Source organism: Diabrotica undecimpunctata, chromosome 8, assembly GCF_040954645.1.
Source record: "Diabrotica undecimpunctata isolate CICGRU chromosome 8, icDiaUnde3, whole genome shotgun sequence".
NCBI classification, from domain to species: domain Eukaryota; kingdom Metazoa; phylum Arthropoda; class Insecta; order Coleoptera; family Chrysomelidae; genus Diabrotica; species Diabrotica undecimpunctata.
The window spans coordinates 89,891,504-89,918,576 of NC_092810.1; the positions used below are offsets into that span (position 1 = coordinate 89,891,504).

The window sequence follows — 27,073 nt, forward strand, 5'->3', positions numbered from 1 at the left end:
TATATTTTTATTATTGGTCCATGTTTAAATTTTTTCGTATAAAATATCTTAAAAATTAAAACTATGTTGAACGTCTGAAATAAAAGTTAAAAATAATAAATTTGTTGTTTTATCTAAATTTTAAGCCACTTAAAAATACTGGTAGAGAATTTTTGCACTTTAGATATGAAAATATCATTGGAACCGTAAATATTAAGTATAAAGAAAAAAGTTCAGTAATGTGAGAGTGGTAAACGAAGAAAATCTAATCTACAAAAGATTTCATACCTAATCATTTCATTTTAGTCCTTTTTTATCTTCCTGTCTGTAACGAAAAAGCTAACAAAAGTATATGCTAAATAAAAAGCTGATCGTTCAACAAGACTTAACGAAGAACACGTTGGTTTGGGCACTTCAGCGGGGATGGGTAAGGATATAGATGATAGAAAAATAACGGATCAAAAACAGATAGATAAACGATAGATAATAATTAGATAAGTTTGACAAAAGAAAAACAAGAGACACTGAAAACCGTTAAACTGCAACATAATTCAATGCGTTATACTGCAATTAATAATTCTTAACCTGACAGAATTAGATTAACATTCTTTTAAGACAAAAAATATACGTCAGAAAACATATCAACGAATGATCAAAGACAATTATAAAAATTGGCATATTTACCCATAATCTATAAAAAAAGTTATATCGTCAATAAAATAATGCGAAGAAAATAGTAAACTTTTAAAAAATGTATTAAGTCTTCTAAGAAATTAAATACATATTAACTTAAAAAAATAGATAATGACAATTATTTTCGTCAACAATCTTATTTTTAAAACAGGTTGTAGCTTAAATAAAAAATGTAAAACGTAAATTAATTTAGTTGATACCTACTTAAAGTTTCCAGACACAAAAAATGATAAATAAAAAGATCTGAGAATTTCCATAAAAAACAACAGTATTTCCATAATTCATATACTTAATTCAGAAAAAAATTATATTTCCTAATTAACGATACTGAAGGTAAAATTTATATTCTAATAGGATAAAGCAAAAAAATGGTCAATAAACTAGTCAACAGTCACATTACAGTTCGACGAAATTCGCAGATAGGGCGATCGGCCTAGAGAATAACAGATGTCTAAACAAAAGGAACAGATACATACCTGGTCGGAATCCCTTTTATAGTAAACCAAAATACGAATTGAAGTGCCGCAACGCCGTCGGCAGAAATCATTATGGTAGAACTTACAAAAAAAGGTTGAACTGCCCCGTTATCGGCTCCAGAGAAGCACTGTATACGAAGATAAGAAAAATATTTCTTTATACCAAGTAAATTAACAAAACAGGATGATCAACTCATCACATCATAAAATGTGAGTTCTCGATCACAACTAAACTATTTTATCGCCAGATTTAAAAAACTGAGACTGAAATTGGGTTTTACTCTTTTATAAGTTCGCCAAAGCTAATTGGAAAAAGGGATGGTTCTGTTTCTATGAGAATGTCTTACCACTTTACTTATATCATGGCCAAAACTAATTAAATTTTGAAGAGAGATTGGGAACTTATGACTATTCTAACCCAAACATAATTTATTAAGGGGAATTTTTAAGCACACACACGTGTGCTTTATTTACGTATGATGTATTTAGAGCCATAAAAATAATCTCTACACATGGGGTTAACGTGAAAGTACAGTTTCATTACAACTTTTAAAATTAAAGAAATTGAAACGTCACACGTCTGTTATGACTGTGCCATGTTTTATTGAAGGAGAAACATGCATTTTCTACTATTTAACGAAAGTTGCATACCTTTGGAGGTTCAGAAGCTTTAAAAACAATTATTTGTTAAGTTTTCTGACTTGATTTGATTCCTCTTGTTCTTCTGCCACATTTGATTAATGACGATATGTAGAAAGTAAATATCGATTTGTCGGTATTTTCAATCTAGGTGGATCCTACTGGCTGATAGGGAAATATCCTACATAATATGTAGGATAGGTGTGAAGAAGGTCTTACCAAATAAACACCCGTGGATCAACTGAGGGCATGGCATAGGACAGCAGCTATGCCATTACTGTATTAAGGCTGCAGTGGAATGAGGGTATTTACTTGATCAAACACTCACGGGCGAATATCACATAATGATTCAACCAGCCGTAACACTGCGATCAGGCAGGCAAGGGAAAACCACCTGATTATCTTCCTCAGAGTACACTTCAAAGAAATGAATAGTTTAACATAAAAAGGAGAGATGCCGTGCGATCCGGGTAGCGACCGGCGCTGTCCTGATTTCGGGTCAGACGGTGTGAAATGGGTCACCGGGCATGAGCGCATAAGCAACTAGGCTCACTCGTGGTAAATGGGCGAATGGAAGAAAAAGCCAAACTAGAAAACTTCACATAGTAGAGAAAGAGCTAATAAGGCAAAATATAAATATATGTGGTCCAGCTCAAACACACTGGAAAGATCAAGGACATTTTAAAACAAAAAACCACAATATCTACATATCAGGATCAGAAAACACAGGATACAATGGAGTAGCCATACTTATAAACAATAGAATCTCGAAATATATCAGGCAATATGAAACAATAAACGATAGACTTATAATAAAAATAACATTAGAAGCAAAACCAGAAAATTTACGTCATTCAGGTATATATGCCCACAACAGATGCCCCAGATGAAGACATTGACGACATTTACAACAAAATAGAAAACATCTTAAAGAAAATCCAACAAAAAGAGCCAGTATATACTACTGGAGATTTTAAAACCAAGGTGAGAAAAACTGAAAATGAACTGTATTTAAGATACTGTCGGGTCATTTGGCTTGGGCATTAAAAACAACAAAGAACGTCTCCTACAGTTTGCCATTGAAAACAATCTAGTTATAACAAATGCACTCTATAAATACCCCCCAAGAAGGCTCTAAACTTGGACTAGTCCAAATAAAGAACAGAAAAATCAAACCGACTACATACTCGTGATGAAAAACCTCAGAATTAAATGTAAAAGCTATGCCTGGAGCATACTGTGGATCAGATCATAAACTGCTAAAAATCAACTACAGGCTCAAACTATATACAACTAGAAAAATACATCCGACAAAACAACTAAGGGTAAATAATACAGAAGAATTCCTGATAAAACTGAAAATATTAGAAGACATAAATAAAACATGGAATGGAATAAAAAGCTGGATATATTCAGCGGAACAAGAGTGCACACCGCGCAAACCCCAAAAGAGCAAACATTGGATGTTAGGGGAAACCTTAGAATAAGTAGAAAAAAGAAGAGTTATGCTACAACATACCACAAAAACAGGAAGCCACACTCAAGAAATAGCGGAACTGACCAGGAGAATAAAATGTATGTACACCAGAGATAAAAACAACCATATAAATAACGTGTGTCAAGAACTGGAGCAACATGCAAATCGCCATGAAAGTCATGAACCATCCTCGGACAAGATATTGAAGACGGTGACGCATACATTTGCAGGGATTGCAAATTGGCAAATATAGCGAGTGTTAGTGGCGTACTGTAGTGCACAGTGAGCGTGTGTGTTTTTTGATACGATATTATAGTGACTAGTGGAAAGTTTCCATTGGAAACTCGTAGATATAGAATTCTATTATTATTGTTAAATATATTTCGTAATTTAGAGGTGAATTCATTAAACAGTTAGCTGTGAAATTTAGATTTATTGATTTGCCATAGGTACTTCTTATCTTAAATGAAATAATGAAATGACAAGTAACACATTAAACGCATTGTAAAATTTAATACAAGACTATTAAGACTTAGATGTCTAATAAAAAAATCAAGAATTAATTATCATATTGTAATAAAGCAAAACCATTACATAATACTTGATTTTTAATCGAAAAGTCAGTAATTAATGATTGTTTTATCAATTTTTTTTAATTAAGAAAATTTAGAAAAATATATAGAACGGGGGACGGCAAATAATTTTAAAAAGGGTCCGGATAGTGTTAAAAACTTTTATCGCCATATTTAAGTTAAGATAATAAATATTGTTCATTATGTCCTTTCAATTTTTGTTCAAATTTACTGGGTAATAAAGCAACATTCAATAATAAAAATACTTTAATTGACATTGTTTAATACAGAAGTTAAAACATGTAATAAATAATAAAATTTGGCAATATTAATGAGAGTATATTTTCGTCTTTATAGAAATAAAAATGGATGCAGCTGCTGGCGCAAGTACCACAAAATCTCATCGGCACAAACCGCTGTTCCATTTTAACAGGGGTGGCAGCCTCGACAGTGGAAAGGATTGTGCGTGAAGTAAAAATCACAGAAACTTTAAATGCGCCAAAAACTCGCCAGCGTGGACGATAACCTCCCGATTTAAACGAAACGCAAATGAATTTAATCCGGAGGACTGTGTATACATTCTTTTTAGAAAATAAGCATCCAACGATCAAAAAAGTTAAGGTCAAGTTACTGGAAAACGATATTATTCCTCCGATGAGCCGTGAAACCCTAAGAACAGTTTTACATAAGTTGAATTTTCGGTATATGAAACAGTCTCGGCAATCAATTCTAATAGATAAAGAGGAAATAGTATAATGGCGACGAAGATATCTGCGCACTATTAGTGATTATCGTGTTTCTAAAAGAAAAATTTCTTTTAGAAAAGAAATCTTGATGAAACTTGGATTAACGCCGGGAATACAGTTTCCAAAATTTGGCATGATACGACTGTAAAAACTCCTCGACAAGATTTATAGAAGGCTTATCAAAAGGGTTACGAGCACCATCAGGCAAAGGTCAGCGTCTTATTGTAGCGATACAGGTTTTCTGCAAAACAGTGCTCTCGTTTTTGTATCAAAGAAAACTGGCGACTATCATGAGGACATGGACGCTGCATGCTTTAAAAAATGGTTCGAAAACGTTCTTCAGCATATCGAACCTAATTTAGTGGTAGTATTAGACAATGCATCGTACCATAGCCGACTTGTTGAACGAATTCCTACTATGAGTGACAGAAAAGCAGTTTTACACAATTGGTTAAGGGAAAAATCCATTCCATACGGCGAGGATATGGTTAAAATGGAGCTAATAAATGACTATTATTAGACAACATAGTGGTACATATCGTCAACATGTAATAGATACAATATCTAGACTTCATGGCATTACCGTCTTAAGATTACCACCTTATCATTGCGAATTAAACCAAATAGAATTAATTTGGGCACAAATGAAAGGATATGTAGCTCGGGAAAATGTCACTTTTAAAATTAGTGATGTCCAGCGCCTCTTATAAGCCAGTTTGGACAATATACATTCAACTGATTGGAAGAATGCGATAAGTCATGTTATTAAAGTAGAAGCCGATATGTGGAGATTGGACGCTATGGTGGATAATGTTATTGAACCTGTGATAATACATTTAGGATCAAATGATTCAGACAGTTCAACAGATAGTTCTGCAGAATCAATGGAGTAAGATGATTTGCAAAATTATGGGGTACATATCTTCTTCTTCTTTTTTGTAGACTTGACTGTCTGTTTTTTCAATGTGCCTCCAGTCATTCCACCGTTCTTGTAGTTTTCACACTGATCGTCTTCCTATTGGGTAACCTTCTCTCGCCGTCCTTACTACTCTATTTATTGTCATTCAGTTTATGTAGTCGTTCCATTCTACCTATTTTTTATCCAGTTATTAATGTTGTCCACCTTGTATATCCGTCGTATATCTGCACTTCTAGCCCTAACCCATAATGTCTTACCATCGATTTTTCTAAAGGTTTTTATCTCTGCTGTTTCTAGCATTCTTTATGTCCTCTCTGTATCAGGTTGTGTTTCTGCCGCTTATGTAATTATTCGTCGGCTGACTCTTTTGTAAATTATGCCTTTATCATCCATACTGTTTCGAGCTTTCCATAGCTAGATAGACGAGGTACATACGTGCTTGTAAAATTAAGTGAACCAGTCGCATTTACCAGTGTTTTGAAAAAAACTTATTTCGGTTATCTGATATACAACAAATTAATTACTCAAAAGTAACACGCATCCTGCCGTTGACACTATAGTTGGCTAACTTTACTCAATGTCACGGTTGATACGAAGGGCAATCAGAAGATTTTCAAGCGGTTACAGTCGGTGTTTAGGTCTTGTAAACCTCATCTTATAAACTGCACCTGGTACAGTATTTTGACTAAAATTAAATGATGAGTAAAAATGAATCACCTTCTTCATTTTCTTGTCCGAGCATATTTAAAAATGTTAAATATTTGGCCCGAAAGTTCAAGCCATTCAAGACCATAATAGAGAAGTAAAAACCGACATAGAGAGCATTGCAGAGACATGGAAAAATTACTGCTCAGAAGTGTACAAAGATACTTCAAATGATGCATCTGTCTCAGAACACAGCAAACATGCAATCAGAGATGCAGAATCAATAATCTTACGAGCAGAAGTAGAGAAGGCTCTCAACCAGCTAAGAAACAAAAATCCCCAGGGATCGATGGCATACCAGCGGAGACTTTAAACGCAATGGGCGAGATTGGCGTAGATGTAATACTGGATATCCATCCAAAGGTTGATTCGCACCACTGGAGTGGTGCGAATCAACCTTTATCCCTATCCATAAAAAAGGATCACTAACAATATGCAGCAATTACAGAACTATTGCCATTATTCCTCAAGTAAGCAAAATCCTGATACATAATATAATCAATGAACGGCTAAAGAACTTTCTACTTCCAGAGATAGCCGAAGAACAATGCGGATTTGTACCAGGAAAAGGAACGCGGGAGCAGATACTGAACACCAGACATAATAGAAAAAGCGAGAGAACACAACATACCAATGCTGCTCTGTTTCGTAGATTACAGAAAGGCCTTCGATTCAGTAAAACGGGATCGCACCTGGAGTATAATGGAAAATATGGGAGTATCTAATCATCTAGTTAACCTAATAAGAAATCTGTATTATAAAAACTCAGCCAACGTTAAAGTACACGAAATATATTCAGATACGTTCAAGACAAAGAAAGGAACTAGACAGGGCAACATACCATCACCATTATTATACAACATATATTCTGAATATATATTGAGAAAAGTACTAAACGAATGAAGTCGAAATTATTAGCATCACTGAACGGCTAAGCCTGATAAGCGAAGAATTCGGACTTCAGATCAACATCGGAAAAACAAAAATAATGATCATAGACAGAGCAAATAATAATCGACCGCACATACACCAAGTGCCGAATTTCGATGTAGTAGACAGATTTGTATACTTAGGCTTCCTGATAACCAACAATGGCGATTGCTCCTCAGAAATCAAGCGTAGACTAGCAATGGCCCGAACCGCAACAGCTAAACTGATTAAAATATGGAAAGACCCAACAAGAACAAGGAATACTAAGCTCAGATGGGTCAATGTCCTTATTTTTCCCATTGCTACACACGCAGCTGAAACATGGACTATCAAAAAAAAAATGATAGGAGTAAGATCGAATCCTTCACAATGTGGTTCTATAGAAGAAAATTCTACGCGTGTCCTGGACAGAATCTAGAACCAACCTGTCAATTCTGGAAGAATTTCATATAAAAGATAGACTATTAAAAAAAGTAAACCGAGTATACGTAATTTACTTCGGCCACATAACTAGAAGAAGAGGGACCATGGAACTATTGGTAGTAGAAGGAAAGGTAGAAGGCCGAAGATCAAGAGGAAGATCTCCAACACGATGGGCAGACCAAATGAAGTCTCTGGTGGGAAAATCCCTACATGAAGTCGTCCATATGGCACAGGATGGCAGCCACAATGGAGACAACAAGCTTAGAGACAGCAATATTTAGAGTGTCACCACGCCCCGAAAAGGGCTCAAGATATGAGGAGGAGGAGGATCCTATGGTAGTAACTGCTGGTGAGGATGTACTTCATCCTTTGTTTGAGGATGCTCTTTAATTCGAAGCATTTGTTAAAACCGGTCGCAAGTTCTTTGGAATTGAAAGTATTTCTTTTGGAATAAATTCTTTTCAAATTATGTTGAGCAGAACTGTTGCTTCCATTTGTCTATTATATTAAAAGCTTGGGCATTTTAAATTAGAATTCATGTTACATTAATTCTCAATTATGAAAAGAAATAAATAGGAGATTAGGAAACCCCATAAATCGGTCCTTGCTATCGCCCATGTATCACATAGTGAAAATATATAAATTAAAATACATAATATATCAAAAACATTTATTTGCAATCCTTGTATTGTATCACAGCCCTTTCTCCTGACATAATTTAAAACAATACAATAAAGCGAATATAACAAATATATTAATTATTTATTAGCAGAATTCTATGGTGCCATTAATTAATTGTAAATATTAACTTAAAAAAATAATGACTTCTGTCGTAGAAAAAAATTCTAGTGTAATTCGTTTTATGCGAGGAAATAAAAAAAAATATTTGGAGAAAGTTGGTAGGTATATAAATTATTTTTCTTTCAATTCAATCAACAAATGATTCATCTTTTGTACGTTAATTATTTCCAAAGATGACAACACTGTTTAATTTTTAACACTTGTTTAGGTGTTTTAAGTTTTTTATTAGTTTTCTATATTTGATATAGTCCTTTCACTGAGCTTTAGACCAATTAAGTAAGTAAAAATAAATCTTTTTTCGTCATAACTATATCGACGGGTTTGGCAGTTGAAATGTGTAGTATGAGATATAAAAAGACGCCCATCTAGGGATCTAGAAATCTTATAAACAAATTAAATTTAATAACCATTCAACGGATCTGACCCATCTTTTGCACGCAATTCAAAAACGATAAAGCCCTAAAGTTCAGATACATTTAAACAATTTTTAATAAATAATAAAAAAGTTATTAACAATATCCAAAAACAGCGATTTTGTTGGTCATTTTACAATATTTATTTTGTTTATTAACCGATTTTAATCTAGCATCTCATTTTGTGTATCTTCTTTCCAAAAAAGTTGTCTGTTGACGTCGAATCTCTAAATAAATACGTTTTTAAGTTATAGCGAAATAATGCGTTTCACGTTTTGATTGTTTATTTAAAAATAGTTCCATTAAAAAAAAATGAATCCCTAGATGAGAATCTTTTTGTAATATCTTATAATACACACTTCAACTGTCAAACTCGTCTATACAGTCGTGTGAGTAAAAAAAACTAATTTCATTGGCATTTTTAAATATTTCGACATATTCATTGTTAGAAACGTGTACGCAAAAATTCCTACCTCACACCATTAATAGCTCAAATAAGCTTACTATTACAGTTTTTTTTGAAAAAAGAAGAATAATCATGAATTCTGGAAGTTTACTCATAATATCATAACTCATAATATTTTGGGTATATATTTTCAGTTTTTATAATTTGACATAAATCTATCAAACATAATGGCGTCAATTGTGGGCTAATTACTAGTATTTCCTTTGCTAAATTCTGATTCCTTAGTTAACTATACAAACTTATTTTGCAATATAAAAAACCTAAGTTTATGTTGGATCCTGCGAAAATGCCAACAACAATGAAGTATGTCGTAATTAATGGCCTAATTTTGTCGAATTTATTTCTTCAAAATATTCTTTATTTTTTTACAATAAATAATTTTATTTTTGTTATCAATATTTTACCAAGATTGTAAGCATCTTTTAAAATACGTTATTAATACAATTGATCGGTAATTAGTTTTAAAATTTTATTTTATTTACGAAGTTTTTTGCCAGTAGGAGTATCTACTATACTTACACCAAACAAATGGTGATTGCGCAAAAACTTCTTTGTAAATACTAATCTTTCCATTTGTAAAAAAACATTTTAACCTTTGTTTTAATTGTTGTAGTATTATTTCGTTAATAAACTGCATATCAATATTTTTTATTTTTAAGTTACAATTAATATTTGTGTGCTTAGTTGTGTAGTAATTTCCAGCCATTTCCTGTCTACGTCAAAATTTTACCAACGAAGCAAAAAGAAAATAATTACTAAATTTACTAGATAGTTGGGACTGGGATCCGCGAACCGCGTATAACTTAATCTATTTTTTACATTATCAGTTCGATGTTTGTAGATTTTTTTTTACACTTTTTCAAATACTTATTTGTTTACTTATTTTATGTTAATTTTGACGATTACTATTAAGTAGGTACAGTGAATATCTGATATAACGAACTTTTAGGTAGGTAGCTTTTGATTGTCTTTTAAAATTTTGCTCTCTTATCAACTATAAAAATTGTCTAATACGGGTAATTATTTTTCAAAGTAAACAGCATTGTTAAAAGTTTTAGGATTTTTCTTTATAACTTTCGTTGTACGTCATCAATGACAAGGCAATGTAATAATAGACGTGCTATAATATGGCAATCAAAATGTTTGTGATGTATTTATTATTGTAAAAACTTGTATTTTCAATACAAGCTTAGTAGGTGTAATTATTATTATTGTTAATGTATTTTATATGCACAAAACGCAATAAAACATTAATCGTTACCACAGTATTTTATCAATAGCATCAGATTATTTTTTAACTACTGTGAGATAAGTTAAAATATCTAGAAAGAGATAGAACAATTTCTATATGAAAGTAAAAAATAGCAGCTTTTTGTATTTTGTCGAATAAAGAAATTGAAATGTTCAAAATAATGATAAATTCATTAACTTTAGTATGATTATCGTTGTTACTATTATTACTACTATTCTTCTACTTGAGAGATTATACAACACTCTATGGTCGCAATAGCTTAAAATTGATAGATCTGCAATGAGAATTTTAGGAAAACTTAATCGTACAATTAATTAAAGTCACGATATATAAAATAAATAGGTATTTTTATAGATTAGTTTCCTAAATATAATACAAAATTAAATAATCACTGTTTGATATCACTTTCTGGTGCATCTGATTCTACTCCTTTGCCGGATTCTATTGCTAAGGGGCGTTTTTCTTCGGAATCGGTGTAAGCACATGCATCCAGGACTATTTGATTGAAAGCTTCTGGTTTGTCGGCGTAAACGTAATGGCCAGCACCTGATACCACCTGAAATATAAAGGTTTTTAAATACGTAGTAATTTGTCGTTAAATCTTCCTATCTCAAGTACGAGAAATGATCATAAAATTCTTTGTGTTGTTTGTGCAGCATCATTTGGCCTAACTCAGCCTCAATCAGCGGCGGATCCAGAAATTTTTGTCAGGGAGGGTCATGGGTCTTGAGGGTGATATTGATAAAGGATTTAGATTTTTGCACCTTTACGATTAATATGATTTGTGCCTCATGTAAGGGAGCCATTTTCTAAATAATTATTTTAAGCAATATATTAAACCAATGAGAAGTTATCAAAACCCAAATACCCTAGGATACAAAGAAGGGTACAACATTAAGGGGTCTTAAACTTAAACAAAAAAAAATAATTTAAACCCACATACTCTATGACAGTAAAATCAACTGTACAAGAATATTAAACCAAAGGAAAGTTATTAAAATATAAATACTGAAAAATCAAGGACTGTCAATTTAAACTAGGTATTTTAAAGACAATTAATTTAAACCCACCTATCCTATAGCTACAAAATCAAAAACAAACCAACGATAAATAAGTATAAACCAAAGTTAAGTAATTTAAATGCAATAACTCAATCTAAGTGTAAACATTAATGAATGTATTTAACATTCCTAATAAACTCTATATTATCGTTGGATATCCGATATCAATTTGTAAAAACATTCATTTATTCCTTATTGCTATACGGAGTGGAAACATGGACTCTCGGAATTACAAGTATGACAGAGCACGTGACCAATAACGAGGTGCTGAGAAGAATGATGACTGAGAGAGAACTCCTAAATATTTTAAACAACAGAAAAACGAGTTATCTTGGACATATTTACATAGAAGAAAAATATAACTTTCTACGACTCATAATGGAAGGGAAAGTAGAAGGAAAAAGAGGTCCAGGAAGAAAAAAATGCTCCTAGCTGAAGAATGTAAGAGACTGGACAGGCATGGCCACACATTCGATACTAAGAACAGCTCAAGATAGAGAGCAATTTGCTGTAGTTATAGCCACCCTTCCGTAATGAAGAGAAACCTTAAGAATAAGTGTAAACAGCATTTTATTTAAATTAATTTATTCAACAAAAAACATAATATAATTAAGGAATAGTTATTTCTATAATTAGGCATATTAGGCTATAAGTGAGTGAAATATTTTTTTACTCGGTATTGAAATTTTTCTCACGAATTGTCAGCAACAGCCGGCAACGAGTGTTTAATGAAAGTTCAGTGATTAAAAATACTATAAGAATAAGATAAGTAAATATTATATAATTTTATAAAAATGTTTTCTTTTCGCCTATCCGATTTAGCAAATCGCTCTATGATTGCATCAACATCTAGAGAAATTTCAGGATGCACATTGATGAGTGCCAAACCAGTTAACCTTTCCGCGGAAGTTCTATTTCTAAGCCAAGTCTTTAGACGCTTAAGCGTAGAACGCTCTGCTGTTGCTTCACTGACTGGCAGTGTAATTAATATTTGCAGAAATATTCTGAAATTTGGATACATATGAATATCGCAGTTTTCTGATACTTCTAAAATACAATCAGGAAGTTTTCCATTATTTTGCATAACTCTTTTCCACTTTTGAATCCACAGTGAAAACTCTTTTTCTACTGTGGAATATGCAGTAAGTAGTTGGTCCACTAATATCCTGGAAGGTGTCAACAATTGTTTTTAATGCAACTTTATCTTCTGGTGTGTTATCAGTTTTAGGTAAAACAACTCGAAGATTAAATAGATTCATAACTTTCGGTGAAAGTCGTTCTTCTAAATCAGTTAAGATATTGTCTAAAAGGGGTAAATAAATAGATCTTCGGAAATATTCTTCGCAAGAGTTAGCAGGGTGGTTTTGACGACAGTTTCGAGGAGAAACTATACGAGGCATCTTCAATTCAGTCTCTAGTTATTCAGCTATTTGTTTATTTCATAGTAAAGTTTGCTAAAAACAGGTTCAGCATTGATCTGTTATTTTGAATAATGCATTTAGTGTCCTCTATGGCCTCAGTAGCCCACTTAAAATCTAGTTTTGGTGACTGAAGAAGACGACTAAGTGATACAGTTGTACCTAAAACATCACTAAGACAAACTACTGTTTCACAGTTTCACAAATACCTTGGACAGCAGCCCCCAGTTCCTTTATTTGTATTCACTAACGTATCAGACAGAGCTAATGCAACAACAATATCCACTTTGATATTTATTATAGATAAATAATAAAATGTAGCACACAGTCTTAACAATTATAATACATATTCAAATTACAAACAACCAATTCGTAGACTAAACTGAAGATAAGAAATACCTAATACAAAATAAAAATGTGCTGATTTCGTGCGAAAAGTTATGTGATGTACATTGAATGAGCAATAATGTGTGGGCGGTAATTCTATCTCATCGATAATCGAACGATTCTCTGGCACTCAAATGACGAATTGACAAAATTTGAAAATCGCGTAACTCTGAATTCGTGGAAGTCTTAGTCGAGGTATTACTGTATTTAGAATTGTTGATTTTTTAAAGAGCAATTTAAAAAGGCTTCCGTATAATTCTACATTTACCCCTAGTATAAGTGAGTTTGAATCATTTCAACTCTTGACTTCCTGTTTATAGGGTTGAAGGGTTTTAAATTTTTTTTTAGGATTATTTAATTGATATTTAATTTTGTTTTGGGGGTGGTCATGACCCCCGTGACCCCCCCCCCCTTGGATCCGCCACTGGCCACAATTATACTATTTTTTCGATGGTTAATTGCTTTGGCTTTTGCAAAGTTATAGTTGTTTGTACAGAACGAGTTTTTGTGTATTTACTCGAGAAATCTGAGAATCTACAAAAATCCACAAAAGAAATTCGGCTTCGATGAAAAACTGTTGCTCTGGTACAAGCAACTTCTCATTTAAGAGAAATTCCACTTTCAACTATATACAAAATATTTAAAAATGAATACTATCATCGTAAGAAGCTATGCAACTACAAATTTTTAAGACCTATAGATGTTTCACTTATTGATATTATCACGATTGAAAACCGCAATATACGAGTGCTAAAGAAGCAATGAAATACCTACAATAGAAATAATAAGAAAGAGATTGGAAACAACCGGTTGGAACATGAACTGCTTTGAGGAAACTCTTCAAAATTGAATAAAGAAAAAGGGGCTTTAAAGGTCCCCGGCACGTTTCTTATGTAAAAGTGGTTTCAGTTAAATTGGCTAAAACTTTGTAAAGAGGTAACTTTGGTCATGCTGATCAAAAGTTCTCATTGTTCCAAGACTCAGAAATCAATTGTTTTCAATTCATGAATTTGGAAACATGGCGTCCCACACGTTCAATATGCAGCATCTGATCTCAATAAACACGAATATGGTAAGAAAATGACATTTTTTAATGTTTTGCTGTCAAAAACACTTTGAAGCTCTATAACTCAGAAACAATTGATTTCGCAGTCTTCGGACACCAAACACTTTTGATCAGATTATCAAATCTATCTCTCTGTAAAGTTTCAATCAATTTAACTGAAACCATTTTTGCATAAAGAACTAAGAAATAAACAAACTTACAATTAAGCAAAAACTTTTGATGTATAATGGTATATAGTGAATAAAATTTTAAATTATCCAAAGGGATTAAAAATTTCAGAACGTTTTCGGTGCTATCAGACCATTATATTATTTTATATGATGTCACTTTGAGGAAACGTACACATCCCATCTCGAAAAAAAGGCCGAGTCCCAGATTGATACCAGCCAACTGAGTAGGAGTCAGTTGGCTGGTATTTCAACAGGAAATAAAACAATTTCCTGGCAAGACAATAATGTTAAAAGTGTAGGTAAACCAAAAGAGTATGATGGTAAACGTTTTATAATTGTTCACGCTGGTTATTTAAAAGGATTTGTTACTAAGCAAGTATATTATTTTGACAATAAAATTTTCACTAAATGGACAAGTAAACAATAAATTGCCAATTTATAAGATTAATTGTGGTGAATAATGCTCCATAACACAGTGCTTTTAGAAAAGCAACTTTCTACTATTTCAACTAGAATGGAAATTATTACCTGGTTGACAACACACAAGATCAAATATAAGGCAAAACTCACAAAACCTGAATTATTACAAATTGCAAAAATTAACAGAAAAGAGAATGTGTATATAATTGATGAGCTACTAGAGAACACGGCCATGAAGTGTTAAGACTACCTTCTTATCACTGCAAATTCAACGGTATTGAATTAATTTGGTCAAACTGCAAGTCATATTACAATAAGCATATTGGTGTAGAAGGACATTCTGATGGTGTTGTTATAAATATATGGAAAGAGACACATAGAGGTATTAATCCGCCAATCAACAAGCAGAACAATAAGAAGAATTAGGTAACGTTTCTCTACATCGTCTAATCAGAATTGTGTGCTATATTTTCTTCGGATTTCCTTTTCGTTTTTTATTGATTCTTCAAACCATGCTACTTCTCGTTCAACGTTGTGGTTTGGTTACGTTAAGTTAGTTTAATATAGTTTATTTCCTTAGTAAGGTTTAATATATTTCACTTACTTGTAATTTGAAAACGGAGTTGACTCGTTTTTCTTTGAGAATTTCGCCTGCAGAATGGTCCACCCACGATCGAGATCCATATAAGAGAGTAATTGGTAAGTCTTGTCTGAGCTTGTCGATCCGTCTAACCATTGGATTTTTCGCCCATCCAAAATCGGCCATCATGGCGTGATAGGCACCTTCGCCACTAAAAGATAATAAATATTAACTTAAACCTCTAGCGGCCGAGCAAAATAAAATTATACGAAAATACGGATGAGGATGAGGGCTGTGAGGAACAAATTGAAAAATTTCGGAAAAAAAAATAAAAATGAAATAAATTTTAAATTAATATAAATTAAACTATATATCCGTTGTGTATTTCTATAATAGTAGCGTTTGATGATTCAATATAATTGCAATATTCAAGATTTGTTAGAAATAAACAAGCATACAAATATTCTCAACATTTTTCGCATTTTGCTTTTATTTTTAGTTTACAACGCAATATGAAAAGGAAGCCCAAAAGTAGATATTCCATTTTAAATGAAAAATAACATTGTAATAATTACCAAACAATTAAAAAAAAGTCCTAAAAGAAAATATTGGTAATCAAATTCTGTCTGTTATATATACAGAGCCAAGACACAGAATTTACAAAAATATCTATTTTTTTTTTGCAATATTTGCAATAACCTATATCTTTTTTTTTTTAAATTTGCAGAGGAGTGATATTTTTATTAGTAGAAATGGTAGTGTATATAGGGTTTCAATTTTATCAATAAGAAATTACAAAGTTTATGTTGTACTTTCATATCGGTGAGGCCTGACACGACACGCCAATATAACGTTGTATTGTATTGTTGTAAAGAAATGTTGTATTAAATTGGAATGGACCGTTGTTTTACAAACCAAGATAACAAATAAAGTAGAAACTATAAAGGTAATGGAATGGAGCGATATAATAAAAATCTGTAAATATAACAAAATAGGAATATAGAAATGTAACCAAATTGAAGGTTGGTTAGCAAGCTATGTCGGAGAATGACAAATTGAGACTCAAGGAAGGATTCGGCCAATTTACATGCCCTTCAGAGACAGTTAAATGATAATAAATGTGGAAAGTAGATAAAAATGTATAAGAATTTCATATGGATGAAATCAGGAAGTTGCTCTAATGAGTGTATGGGCGCCAGGAAAGTATCAACGGATATTTTCTGAACTTTACTTCTACTTAACTTTAATAATATTTACAGAGACAAATTAAAATTAACCTATGTAACCCTTCACCTATATACACAGTTAACCTACTTTAATAATAGTAATTATTAAATCACTGAAGTGATTAATACTTACTATTAAGATTCTGAAGCAAGAAAAAGAGGTCTCAAAATAAACGAAGCAAAAACGAAGTATATGACAGTCAAAAGAATAACTGACAATGAAAATAATATCACAATAGACAATTATACTCTCGAACGAGTGGATGCCTTTACATACCTCGGCACAGAAATCAATCAGAATAACTCCGTAAGTAGCGAAATTAATGCACGTATTTCCAGCGGGAATCGTACATACTATGCTAATAAAAGATTGATGACATCGAAATTATTAGACAAAAGAACCAAAATGACTATCTACAGAACACTGATTAGACCCGTAGTAACCTATGGATGTGAAACTTGGGTAATGACGAAAAAAGATGAAGCCCAACTCAGGACATTCGAGAGAAAAATACTGAGGAAAGTATATGGCCCGGTACAAGAGGAAGATGGCACATGGAGAATCAGGAGAAACGACGAGGTTAATGAGTTAAATGAAGGTTATGCCATTGTAAGATTTGTGAAAAGTCAAAGACTGTCATGGCTGGGACATGTGCAGAGACAAAACGATGCAAAAACAACAAAGAAAATGTTACAAATGGAAGCCCATAGGAAGGCGAAAAAAAGGAAGGCCCAGAACGAGATGGTTGGATGACGTGGAAGACGAGAGAGATCTGAATGGAAGGACATAGCCAGACAGGCAAAGACCCATCCAGGGTTATGATGCCAAAAGAAGAAGAAGAGAATTATTAAATCACTAAATTTATATCCTACATATAACACTAAACTTTAATGATCTACATTGTAATGAACAAAAAGAATGAAAACTATAATAATGAACATATACTTTATGCACACAACATACGTTTTTACTTTATTTTCATATCTTTTACATCGAGATCTTTTAATGCCTGGAATTATCTACTCCATTTTTATATGTCTTTAGGTACTTGGTTTTCTCCATTTTTACACTCATATCTCTTAAAATACGAAACCTTTTCATTATTTTTCATTTTACATATGATTTATTTTCTCTAAAGCCTATCATTAATTATTTACCGCGTATATGACTCCTTAACCGATAAAATCCCATGGCACGTGCAAATTCACAGCAAACAAATTAATACATTAAGTAGATAAATGATTAATTTCTTAATATAGGTCAAAAAAACGATTTGAATGAAATTATTTTGTAAATATTAAGTACGGATAAAAAACGTTATATATGGGTTATGTAAATAGGTTACGTAAGTACTTCACGACATAATTATTATAAAGTTAAATTGTGTTTTTAATACAAACGTAGTATGTTTTGAATAATAAACGATAATAAACCGTAAATAAATAGCTAAAAATTACCTAAGCAATAAAAAAGTTTGAAGTGTTTTTCAAAAATTATTAAGTTTAGCCCATTTTTCCATTAATGTAGGCGCAACATTTCATGCCAATGCTTTTTAAATCAATTTATTTTTTCGAATCCTGAGAAAACTAATAAATATTTTTAAAAAAATTAAACGCAGAATGAAAAATTACAATATTACCGAGGGCTGAAAGTCCCTTAGAATACACAAAAAGTTTCTTTTGAATAAGATATTTTAAATTAAAAACCTTCTGACTGAGATCTAACCTTAGATAAGATGTAAAGAACTATACAACAATCAAACAATAGGAAAGCAACCAGACCAGATGAAATTCCCCGATAAATTTAAACTACTCGATATAATGGATTAAATTTTAAGGATCTTCAACAAAATATACGAAATAGGATACATACCAACAGACCGGCTTTCAATATTTGTAATGATACAACAAAAACAATAACCGCCAAACAATACAGAATAGTAAACTCGGGTATTGGTTTCAGAAACAACCGTAAAACCAGAGAAGCATTGTTTAGTTTGCAGGTCATCGTTCAAAGGCGGTCATCGTTCAAAGAGTGGTACTGTGTGCTTCAGTTACGTTGTATACATAATTATTCACTCCATCGAGGATTGTAGAATAAGCTACGTTAAGAATTAATGAGAACATAAGAAAGAAAAGTGGTAACACAAGCGTATTAGCGAAAGGCCAAGCCACGGAGGTTGTAGAGATTAAAGGGAGCTCTACATCCAGTACTGGATGAAAGCAAAATATGGATATAAGCACCCATGTATTATATCTCCGTAATCTTAAACATATATAAATTGTAAGTAGGTATACATAAATTATTACTTATAAAATGAATTTTTGTATCAGCTTTGATTAAAATAAGTCTTATGAGTTCCAACTAATTTATATTTTACTAGAATAAATTATATTCCATTGACAAGATTAGTCCAATTTAGATTTTATATCCAAAAGTTAAAATAAGTAATACTCAAGTGTTTTTTTGCTATCTGCCAAGGACGATCAACTTTTTTCATGTAAAAACAAGGTCCTACAAAAACACTAATACTAAAGTATTAAATTATTCATCTGAGCCTAGATTAGTAGTGGGTGTTAAGCTCGCAATGATGGTGGTAACCGCAACACCGTACCTCAACGTTCTTTTGCTGCTTCATCTAAAACATATTTCTTAAATTTTGGTGAAAGTAATTTATGTAATTGTAAAAGTCCTTTTTTGAGTATTCCTTTTTCTACCTTTATTTGTTTACTTCTCTCTCTCCAATGCCAGTCCCACGCCGATCTTCTACAGGTTTTCACGTCTAGCAAATTTTGCGCGTCCGCTGCCACTTCATCCTCCCACCTTTTCCGTTGCCTTCCTTTTGGTCTCGCGCCCTGCAGTTAACTATTTTTGGCAATATTTCAGTCTCCTTTCTCACTACAGGACCAGCCCATCAAAGTCACTGAAGCTTAACGAATTCTGAGATCGGTGCCTCTTGTAACGGTTGATAAAGTTCATGGTTGTACTGGATCTCCATACTCCGTTTTCGTTAATAGGTCCAAATATATTGTTTACTTATTAACCAATATAAGATATTATTCTTTTTCCATTTACTGTTAGATAATGGTTCCAACATACATTTACTAATAACAGTTTATCCAACACCTGAATAACCTATTTAATATTTTCATAAAATAAGTATTAAACATAAATAAAAAAATACTATCTACCTATTAGATACAAATTACCTATTGTACGTTCTTTATTCTGATAAATCGAATTATATATATATATATATATATATATATATATATATATATATATATATATATATATATATATATATATATATATATATATATATATATATATACATGTTCACCTCTTGGAGTACAGTTGGCACACGTCATATGCGTGGGTTGGATCTTCCTATGTGGAGGTAACAATATATATTCCGTAATATATAAAAAATAAAAATAGTTGCAAAAAGAGCCTTATAGACAAATCAGAGTTTTCATAAATCTTACCTGGGATTTTGGCAATTACATTGATAAATATATTCTGGTATTAGATTGGTGTCCTCTAGAGCCATCGCATACTTCTTTGAAATGTCTGGTCTTATGGTATTGATCAGCTTTGGTCCTACAAAAAGAATGGTTTTTATATACGCATAAGAAATACCTACAATTATCTTTTACTTACCAAACGGTCCAGCCACACGAATTCCCGCGAGAGGATTGAAGGGCTTCAGAACATAAACTACCGTTTTGATCCAAAGGGGAATATTATTGTATTCTCGGGGACGTTCCGGAAATCCCCACGGATCAGCCAAAATAAGATGCTTCACTCTATTGGGATACGAAATGGAATAGGATGCTGCTAAGAAGCCCCCCATACTGTGACCCAACAGGATGAAGTCTTTTAATTTCAGTTCTTTGCGCCATTCTTCAATGGATCTTATCATTTGTTTCTCGGCTTCTTTGCTGAATTGACTGAATGAGGGTCGACTCGAACGACCAAATCCTAATGAAAGAAAACAATGATAAATTACTAATATGGTTTTAAGATATATACAGAAATATAACTTGGAATCATTGTCAGCGTAAGGCATAAGAGGACCCTCCAAAATAAGGTTCCATGCAAGTTGAAAAAAAAATGTGATCGAACTCTATAGAATTGCTGTATGGGAACTAACAATTGTCAGTAATGTCGCAGAGGAAACAATAGGAAAATTAACAGTCACGCTATCAAAATCACAAAACCATGGTGTTTAAAATTGTTTCAAAATATTTTATTCTATATACAATATGTAAATTCTTAGCCCCAAGTTTTAATTTGCCTAGGCGGCAACCCTGTAAGCCCTAGGCAAAGTCGTTACAATTTTATAATAGTAGTATGTTTCCATATGTTGCCATAAGAGCACAGTAAAGAACGTGTGAAGAGATTTCGTCTAATAAGTTATTTCTTCACCCTATCGATCAACTATTTACTACCACGATTAACCAGCGACCATTCAATTTCAATCAACACTTTAAACACATGGTTCTACAAGGAAATCAAAAAATTGTCAGAATCAAAATGAATTCACATTTGAGGTTCAGAAGCAACGTATCCCAGGAGTCACACAGAGAAGTGTATAAGAAAGATGACCAAAGAAAAATCAAGGTAAAATGGGGAATATTGGGTAAAGTTTACATATAACATGAATCAGGATGCCTAAGGAGCACAAAGTAAAGTGTGGAGAATGATAAACAAATAAAACCTGTTAACGAGCAGATTCAATTACAAAGATTACATTTGGAAATATGGGAAACATACGTTTGACGATATGAAAGTGATGAGATAGAAACGAAACGATTCATAGTGAATGAATTATTCCATATAAGTATGGTGTCCTCGAGTTACCTAATACATTAAGTATAATAATACAATGGGGACAACAAAATCATGACATGAATAGACCGATATAGAACATACACTGTTTAAAATAAAAAAATAAATGGCTTAAAAAGGAAATAACACCAAAAAAAAGAAGAAACCAAAACAACATAGAATAATATTATATCTACATCAGACACAGGGAGGAATCAGTCAAGAAGACAGTATAAGTTCATTTCTTTTTAATTTATTACTGGATAAAATAATATAAGGTATAAGCTCTCAAAATGGGATACCTAATGAACAACAAACGAATCAGCATGCATTCCAACAGACAAGTAGTGAACTCTGTCATCGCTAGAGAGTCAATAAGAGCAAACCAATTCAAATATCTAGGAATTGACTACTCTAGTAGTAATTTTACTGCAAATGATTTAAAAAGTCTAAAAAACAGATTTATTATGACATGGAATAAAAATGAGAAAATATACTAATAAAACCAAAAGTATAACTAAAGTAGCGAAAACAAATAAAACAAGAGGGCAAGAAAAATAAGACAGGGAGGGATAGTTGACAGTCCATCTCTCAAGAAATAAACTATCGCTGTAATATTTCTTAAAAGTATAATATATTAAATAACCGAAAGATATTAAACAAGAAGTAGAAGTTTTTAAGATGTTAACATAAAGTCTTCTTGCTTCTTATTGGAAAATGTAGCTATCTCTAACTTTAACTTTAGCGAACTTTTTGTTTTCTTTGTCTTCTTGTTGCCCAATCTTTTTTTCTGTCACTTAATACGACAATTTCTTGTTTATTCTTAGTTTTGTATAATTCCATACAAAGAATACGTCTTCTGTTTAAATCTGAGTAATCTGTTGATACAAATATAACTAATATTTGTATGTTCTTCTTTATTGTCATGTCGATTGTTTTGGTTTTGTCATAGATTGATTCTAATCTATTACGGTTTTTCACCTTTGGTCATTTTTTATTTTCCCTCTTCATTTCAAAAGTATAGTCAAATTCAAATCGAATGACGGAGAATTCCTAAAATAGGTATTCTCCGTCATATCAATGTGTCTGACCAGTGAATTATATATATATTATATATATGGATTAGTGGATTATAATATATCGATATGTTCAATTGGAAGAGAATTCTAAGATACACTTAAGAAAGGGATATTGGATTTTTTGTATAAAATGCAGACGGTTACGTGTACGAGTAGACAAATTAAATGGGCATCCCACTTATGTCAAAAGTGTTTCCCGAAAATAATGGAAACAATATTAAACAATGTGTAAGTAAAACTACTGGATTATCTTTGCGCCTCGTGGAATAGATTGTTTAACAAAACAAATGGAAACAAATACAGAAAACATCTGTTTTCATGTGACTGAATGTTTTCCCTACATAATTGTACAAGATTAGCAATTGAAATAAAAAAAACGCAAGATAATCGACGTTTATTAAATGATTGCGAAAGGACTTTAAGAAAGTAGAGATGTTTTTTTTAAACCTCGGCCATACCATCCAGATTTAAATCATAAAGAAAAGGTTTGGACACAAATTAAAAAAAAATCAAGTTATCAATCAAAGTATTTAGAAGGCGAACATGAAGTAATATAATTGCTGAAAATTAAGGTTGTTTTAATGATTCCAACGTCAATAGTCGATATCATTGTGATTAACATTTCCAATATTTGTTAAGAGTTGCAGTATTTAAAATAAGTTATAATATTGTTTAATGCAGTGTTCGTGTATTTTTAATAATTTGAATTAAAAATTATTAAAGGTTGGAGGACGAAAATGAAAATATCCAAAGTGATACGGCCTCAACCTTGAACGGATGGGTTGAATTTTTTGACGCAAAATTTAACGGTCATTTTATCGAAGAAGCAGATAACACCGTAGCAGATAGAAATGATTGGAATCTATTCAACCCAAACGAAAGACCTATCCCATCTATCCCTGAAGAGGTTGCCCAAGCCATTAAAAACCTTAAAAATAATAAAGTACCAGGAACTGATCAAATCTGTACTGAGCTCTACAAGAATGATGGCGACGCCCTGCTACAAGTACTGCATAAACTTTTACTTCTTGTCTAGCTAAATGAGACCATGCTATCAGCTCCAGTGTGACAACTACAGAAGTATAACCCTGTTAACAACTGCTTACAAAATACTACCAAATATTCTCTACGAAAGGCTACAAGTGTACACAGTTGGCATAGTTTGAAAATACCAGGTCGGATTTACTCCAGAAAAATCAACAATTGACCAGATTCTTTCAATAAGACAGATCCTCGAGAAAACATTAGAATTCAACATTAAAACTCATCACTATTCGTCGAATTCAAGGCCGCATACGACAGTACTATGCCAATCAATGCGTGAGTTTGGTATACCAGAAAAACTTATCCGATTAACGCGAATAACAATGTCTAACTTAAAAGACTTTGTGTTAGGATATAGGGAGAAAATTCTCGATCCTTTGAGATAAAGGATGGACTCAAACAAGGAGATGTCCTGGCTTGCCTCCTATTTAACATTGCCTTGAAAAAGGCAGTCCGAGACACACGAAAGAGATGGCGGTACTATTTACAATAAATCAATACAAATCTTAGCAAAAGCTGATGACATTGACATAATGAGCCTTACAAGCGAGATGTTGAGCAATATTTCCTAGAATTGGAAACGGCGGTGAAACATGTCGGTCTATCATCAACGACGGCAAAACCAAGTACATGTTGGTTGCTAAGGAACCTATAGCAAATGAGGAACGGGAAACAGCATTTGGAAGTCATATCTTTGAACGTGTCGACAGCTTTACATACCTTGACTCGCTAGTGACTACTACCAATAAAACAAGCGAAGAAATTAAAAGACTAATAAACCTTACAAATAGGCCCACTATGGACTCCAAAAACAACTCCACTCAAGAAATACCCAAAGAAAAACTAAAATTATTATATACAAAACACTGGTGAGGCCGGTCCTCACATACGGGGCGGAAACATGGACTCACATAGAAGGCTGAAGGACTTCTGAGAATATTCGAGCGTAAGATACTACGCAAAATATTTGGAGCTATAAACGATCAAGGGCAGTGGCGCAAAAGAATTAATTTCGAATTATACCAACTCTTTAATGAACCAGATGTAACGTTCATTAACCCATTTAGCGCCAATGGTGCGAAAACGCACCATTTTTTTGTAGAATTTTTTATTGGCAACACGTTAATCTTTTGACATCTTTTTATTTTTTTAGCAACCAGAAGGTATAAGTGTAACCAAATTTAATTTTCTCTAGTTTCCAAACTTATTTTTTCTTTACAAAAATATTTTCTAAATATACGACATTTTCAGTCCTTCGACACAACTTAATTTTTGTGTAGTAATTTTATTGCTAAAACACTTTTGTGGTCAAATAAATTGAAACTTGATATTTTTAACCTATTTGTACATCATTTGATATAAAAATAAATAAAAAGATTTTTTTGAGTCATCAAATTTCATGTTTGAAAATAATGGTTCGATAACGACCCGTTGGCGGGAAACTTGTCTGGTCAGGAATTTCAAAGTGACTCACACGCAGTTATTATTATATTTTGTATTAGAAAGACGGGTATTCTGGTATTCAGTTTTGTTATAATCTAGGGTTGTGAGGTTGTGTAGTGTCGTAAACAATATGTCGAATTGAAAAAATAACCCTAAAAGGGCTCTAACTTTGTTGGAATTAGAAACCGAATTGGAGAATCTCAGTGATAATGATGATGGGGTCGCAGAAATAGCTATAATACCTCCGGACTGTGACGAATTGACAGATGAAGAAATGATTGATGATGATGTTGTAACAGGTAAACTATTTACTATTTTTAGTTTCATATCAACTATTACGTGACGTTGTAGGTGACAATGAGATTCGAGAGATTGCCGGTACATTTGAGATTTCTGCTAAAGATACCGTTCTTCGGGAACCTTCCACAAGTAAATCCGAAGTTGCCGGCTTTGTAGAGATTCCTACTAGGGAGTCATTCGACGTTGAACCAACAACTAGCAAATCAAATAAAAAACGTAAAGTATGTAGTGTGACAACTTCAAAATGGTCTACAGTAACTGATCCGACATTTTCATCAGCACCACAGTCACATGAAATTGAAAAAGGGATAGAACTTGAGAACGCTGGAAAAACCCCTTACGAATGTTTCCAGCTCTTCTTCGATGATGAAGTTTACAACCATATTATTAATTTTACTATAAAATAGGCCCACGACAATAACTGTCACGATTTTCATTTGACAAATGCATCACTGAAAAGGTTTTTGGGAATCCTCATTCTTACAGGATATCACACCTTGCCACAAATGGATATGTACTGGAGCAAGGACCAGGATAAGAACGTGACATTCATTAGGAACTGTATGAGTAGAAATTAATTTCGGCGTATGAAAAAGTATATTCACGTAAGTGATAATACAGTGTTAGATAAAAATGATGAATTTGCAAAACTTCGCCCCTTTTTCGACATAATGAATTGAAAATTCCGGCAATTTGGTATTTTTGCATATAATTTATCTATAGACGAAGAAATGGTACCATATTTTGGAAGACACTCTGCAAAAATGTTTCTAAAGGGAAAACCTGTGCGTTTTGGGTATAAGTTATGGTGCCTCTGTTCATCTGATGGATACCTGTTCCAGTTTATCCCCTACGGTGGTGCTAGTACAACAAAATCAGATTTAGGCTTGCGTGCTGATGTAGTATTATAATTACTAAGTGTTGCAGAAACTCCCTCTAACCACAGGGTATTTTTTGACAACTTATTTTCGTCTTATAGGCTGTTCATAATATTGAAAGGAAAGGGAATTTATGCAACTGGCACAGTGCGAGAGAACAGGATTGAAAAGTGTTCACTGGAAACTTCAAACATTATTTCTAAAAAAGATAGAGGGTCGTTCGACTTCGTTTTTGACAAAGAAGTTTAGGTGTCTGTAGTTAGATGGAATGATAACTCAGTCGTAACAGTAATCTCTAATAACTGTCCGGTCCATCCCATAAGCTTTGCAAAGAGGTACGATCGCAAGCAGCGCAAAGAAATAAATATGCCCATGCCGAATGTTATCCAAGAATACAATCGATGTATGGGTGGCGTTGACTTACATGACAACGGCATTGCGAATTATAGGATTGCTGTACGAGGAAAGAAATGGTGGTGGCCACTTTTTAAAAACGTAATTGATAGTTTCATTGTAAATGCCTGGAAACTTTTTAGATTGGCAAACAAAAGCTCCATTTCGCAAATCGATTTTCGGTCATATATTGTTGTTTGTCTAATGAAATCGGAAGATGAACAAGAAGAATCAGAACAGAATGAGAATGAAGAAGATGAAAAGTCAACTGTACCGTTGACAA

General features: G+C 32.7%; 1 protein-coding gene across 3 annotated transcripts in view; it reads right to left on the reverse strand.

Moving 5' to 3' along the window:
- Positions 1-8,215: 8,215 nt before the first annotated feature.
- LOC140447759 (1-acylglycerol-3-phosphate O-acyltransferase ABHD5-like) overlaps positions 8,216-27,073 on the reverse strand; it is a 33,516-nt gene continuing 14,658 nt past the window's right edge. For all 3 annotated transcript variants that reach the window (XM_072540598.1, XM_072540597.1, XM_072540600.1), the window contains exons 4-7: positions 20,484-20,804; positions 20,309-20,423; positions 15,618-15,804; positions 8,216-11,047 (exon numbers count right to left, since the gene is read on the reverse strand). In XM_072540598.1, coding sequence (XP_072396699.1) covers positions 10,880-11,047; positions 15,618-15,804; positions 20,309-20,423; positions 20,484-20,804 — 791 coding nt within the window. In that variant the 3' untranslated portion in view covers positions 8,216-10,879. The remainder of the gene's footprint in view (positions 11,048-15,617; positions 15,805-20,308; positions 20,424-20,483; positions 20,805-27,073) is intronic.